Source organism: Platalea leucorodia (genome assembly GCF_965183815.1).
Source record: "Platalea leucorodia genome assembly, chromosome: 7".
Taxonomy (NCBI): domain Eukaryota; kingdom Metazoa; phylum Chordata; class Aves; order Pelecaniformes; family Threskiornithidae; genus Platalea; species Platalea leucorodia.
The window spans coordinates 26,938,204-26,942,293 of record NC_138829.1 but is presented as its reverse complement, the minus strand read 5'-3'; the positions used below and the strand labels follow the sequence as shown (position 1 = coordinate 26,942,293).

Sequence of the window (4,090 nt, the reverse complement as noted above, 5' to 3'; positions counted from 1 at the left end):
TGCACGGAGCAGATCCAACCTCACCCCAGACAGAAGTCGAAATGCCCGCACATGTCCAGCGCAGCGACTCCCGAGGAGTAAGGGGTCCACCTAGTGCAGTTAGAGCAGTACTGCCAGAACCGCAGGCAGAGCAAGCCACGCGTGCAAGCTTCCCCCCGTGAGCCCAGCGACGCTGCCGCCGTGACACCGGTGGGGACCCCAAGCCTCATCCTCTGTACAGCCCCTGCGAGGGAAGAGGCAAATGCTCTGAAAAGGGCAGCACTCCGCACTGACAGCACCTGCTTGATTTACTCCATCAGTGCAGAGCGAGCGAGGGCAGGTGGAACCTGGCTAGGCTGAACAGACATGGCCCATTTACATTTAATAAGAACAGTAATCCAAGATGAAGGCTGCACACTTACAGGGGCTGAAGGCAGGCTTTAGTTTAGGGAAAAAAAGCCCTGGTAGCTGCTGGTTTGCTACCTCCCCAGCACTACTGCTGTGCTTTTATTTCCCATAAAAGATCCCAAAAGAGACTTGACCAAGGTCAGGCAGCGTGAAATGGATCAGGAACGGATCTGCACTTCCTGGTTCAGAAAGCAATTCTTCCTGCCAACTCTCATTGCTCAGTTATCCCAGCTGAAAGAAACTGAGTTTACCTAATGTCTTCTACCTACACATGCTTTTAGGTCTTACACTTCTCAAAGGCAGTTCTGGCTGACATCACGTTCAAGACCTGGGAGCATAAGGGTAGGGCCAAAACATCCTGCAGGGGTTTAGACAAGTCTTTTAATCACATCCTTTTACTCCCTTTTACAAAATGGGTCAGCGCTACATCCCGCTCCCTCTGATAGCAACACAACTAGGTAGAACTTGTTGACTGCAGGAAACGGAAATGGAAAGGGCTAAACCAGAAGAGCTGCTGCTCCAAATCCCTTCCATATTCCCCATGTGACAAAGTCAGAGCAGATCACATACGAACTCCTGTAACAGCTATGGATGAAACTGAAACTAGCTGGCTATCAACTCTCCAAGCACTAGAAATCAACAAGCAAATCAGTGCTGTACGTAGGCACTGCTAATTAGTTTAGAAAGGCATTCAGGGGGCTTAACAGCCAAAATGCCTGTGGCACAGTCTTAAAAAGCTCATCGTTTTCCATAAGCAGTTTCCTTGAGACCAAAGTCCTGGAGTGCTCCCACACTCACGTGACAGACTCGAGTCTTAGACAGTTTGGCTATGATCAGATAAAACGCAAGAGAGGAAACAAAAATAGCTTCCCCATCCCTCCTTTCACCCAGAGGCAGGTGAATCACTTTGATTTAAAAGACATCTAGTGGCAGATAAAAAACTACAGAAAACAACTAATCAAAAGGATGTTATTCTGGAAAGTTCTACATTTCCCATTCCATGGGAGTTTCAGAAAGGAAAGGAGCTGTTTCATTCTTTCATCAAACCACGTAAAAGTTAGAGATTAAATGGTGAAGCAAGTTATGGAAAAGATTCTCAGACAACTAAGTCAAAAGACTTGAGGACCCTTAAGTAGTACTCCAGATCCTCCTCTGCCTGTGTCACCTGAACTTCCCTTCCTGCCGGCAAGGGAAGGCAGCAGACACACTATGAAATCTGAGAGTTTGTGCGACCTACAATTCCAAGTCAGGTTTAGGAACAGCCTAAAATAGCACTGGGGGATGGAGGGCTGTGTATTTTATTTTTACATATATACAAGCTTTTTCTTTTTTAAATAAAATAAATAAGCTATTAATTCTTCCTACCTCAATTTTTTAGCTGCACTTACTCTGAACAAGTAAAAACTTTCATCCCAGGGACTGAAAGCAAAACCACTGTAGGTTCCTAGGACCGAGAGAAGCCTGCTGGGTAAGAGAACAGTGAAGTATCCAGAAAAAACCACTGTGAGTTGGGGAGTGGAGAGCCAGCAACACTGGGAGGTGTACAGGATACAGGAGAGAGACTCTGGGTCCCATTCAGCTGGAAGACAAGGGATAAGCAACAGTAGCCTGAAAGAACCCAGATTCTACCCATGTGAGAACGCACGAGCAATACCAATCAAAGACTCCTTTTTAGTAAGAACTTTAAATAGACACACACACATATATATACAGCCATCTCTTGCAGAGACAAGGAGTTAAGTGTTTCCACATTCAGGACAGGGTAGGCGAGTCAGCACCATCTGACCAGTGGTTCACAAGGTGATGAAGATGCTCCGGTGTGCGTGCTCACGGCTACTTCATGTTCCTGAAGGGAAGGCCAACAAGTCTTGGCGACAGGCTCAGTGCAGACACACACACAGCTGGAGTCATGTGTAAGAGCTGTGTTACGGGGTAAAGGAGATGAGAGGGAACAGCTGGGAAAAGAACAAGCAAAAACCCTCTGAAGACTGCCAGGAAGCGTCTGCAGACAGTGTCCATCCACGGGAAGTCCAGTCAGAATTTGACAGAGAATGAAGTCCCACACGAGCAACCCTTCTCTGCCTGTGGGTTGCTCACCACCTGGAAGGAGCTGCGAATCAGCTCCTGGCTGAAGTCCACCATGGAACCTTTCACAAAGGCCAGGCTGTCCACATCCACGACCACACGGGCACCACCTTGTTCAAACACCCTGCAGAAAAGGAGCATGTTTAACCATTAACTGTGCTGCAGACCCAACAGAGAAGCACAGCCTGAGCACTTTCCTTATCTCACAGACTTCTTCCCTTCAATTCAAGATACTATCATGTCACGCACACCCTTCCTGTTACCTTTGCAAAGAACAGTCACACCCGACCACCACTACACCCCTTTGTCCTTGCCTGTCATCAGGATTGATAACTGTGTCCAAGGAAAACTTGTACTGGAATCCAGAGCAGCCACCTCCTTCGACCTGCAGCCTGAGAAACTCTGACCCTTCTGTGATCTCCAGCAGCCTCTGCAAAGAAGAAAAGGAAGACGATTAAAAGACGCGCTGAACAAACTGGCGAACACTCAAACGCCTCCCCTGTGTGCCCAGGGCAGGCCAGGCAGTTTGGAATCCCTCCCAGAAGCACCCCAGCTGCCTCCGGGGGTCCCTACCTTCACGCAGCTCTCGCTGAGGAAGACCTGTCCCTCGCTGGGGTCGCTCTCCGTCGGGCCCGGCTGGGAGGACGATGCCCACCGCAGCGGGCGGCCAACTGCACAGGCAGGGCCCGGCGGGGGCCTCGGCAGCGCTCGTCCTCGGCACAGCGGAGCGGGACACCAGCTGCCTCGGGGAGAGGGGAGGAAAGGTGGAGCCTCAGAGAGGTCCCCGACGAGGGCGGCCGGCCCGACCCCGCGCTAGGCCCCCAGCCCCGCAGCCGCCACCCCCTGCCGCAGAGCGGCAACACACGGGGACACTCGACACCTCCGACGGGCCAAGGGGACGGAGCGGGCCCGCCGCCACCGCGGAGCGGTACCTGGCCCAGCCTCCCAGCGCCAACCTCCACCAGCGCCTCAGCGCCCCGGGCGCCGCCATGCTGACCCCTGCGCCCGCCTCGGCGCCCCGCCCCGCGCCCGCCCATTGGCTGCCCGCCGCCGCCGCTTCCGGCGAAGGCCGCCATGGCGCCCGCCGAGGCGGAAGTGCTGAGCCGGCGGGGGTTGCTAGGCAACGCGCTGCCCGCCCCAGCGGGCCGCCGGCGGCGGCGGCGGCGGCACCGGCACCTTGCAGGCCCGGCCGGCCCGGGGGCAGCGCCCCTCCGCGGGCGGAGCTCGGCTGCTGGCTCGGTAACGCCAGCAAAGCCGCTGGAGCTTTGCACAAAGGCACGAAGCCACCGTTCATCCTTGGGGAGCGTTTTCTTCTACAAGTGGCGATGCTCACGGAGGGACACAAACAGCAATAAAACAATAAAGAGTAATAAAATAAATAACGCGGCGCTCTCCGGCAGAGCGTGTTTGCCCCGGAATTCACTGTGGGGGTTGTTTATTCTGTTGATCTGCCATGTGGCGGCAGCCTGGCGGTGAGGGGAGTCTTGATCTCTTTCTGCCTCGCGTGTTTGGGGGGGAGGAAGCCTGGTCCTCGCCCCCGGCCGCGCTTGCGGAGGGGACGGCGGCGGGACGGCGGCGGCGGAAAACCAGTCCTCCCAGCAGCAGGGGGTGGCTTCGT

The 4,090-nt window shown here is 54.2% G+C and overlaps 1 protein-coding gene across 1 annotated transcript; it reads right to left on the bottom strand.

Annotated features, from left to right (window-relative positions):
• Positions 1-2,205: 2,205 nt before the first annotated feature.
• Positions 2,206-3,484, bottom strand: ISCA2 (iron-sulfur cluster assembly 2). The gene is made up of 4 exons (XM_082318962.1): positions 3,405-3,484; positions 3,046-3,211; positions 2,787-2,902; positions 2,206-2,596 (listed from the first exon to the last, which is right to left on the bottom strand). The coding sequence occupies exons 1-4, from the start codon at positions 3,461-3,463 to the stop codon at positions 2,422-2,424; spliced, it is 516 nt and encodes a 171-aa protein (XP_082175088.1). The 5' UTR covers positions 3,464-3,484; the 3' UTR covers positions 2,206-2,421.
• Between the last annotated feature and the right edge of the window lie 606 nt (positions 3,485-4,090).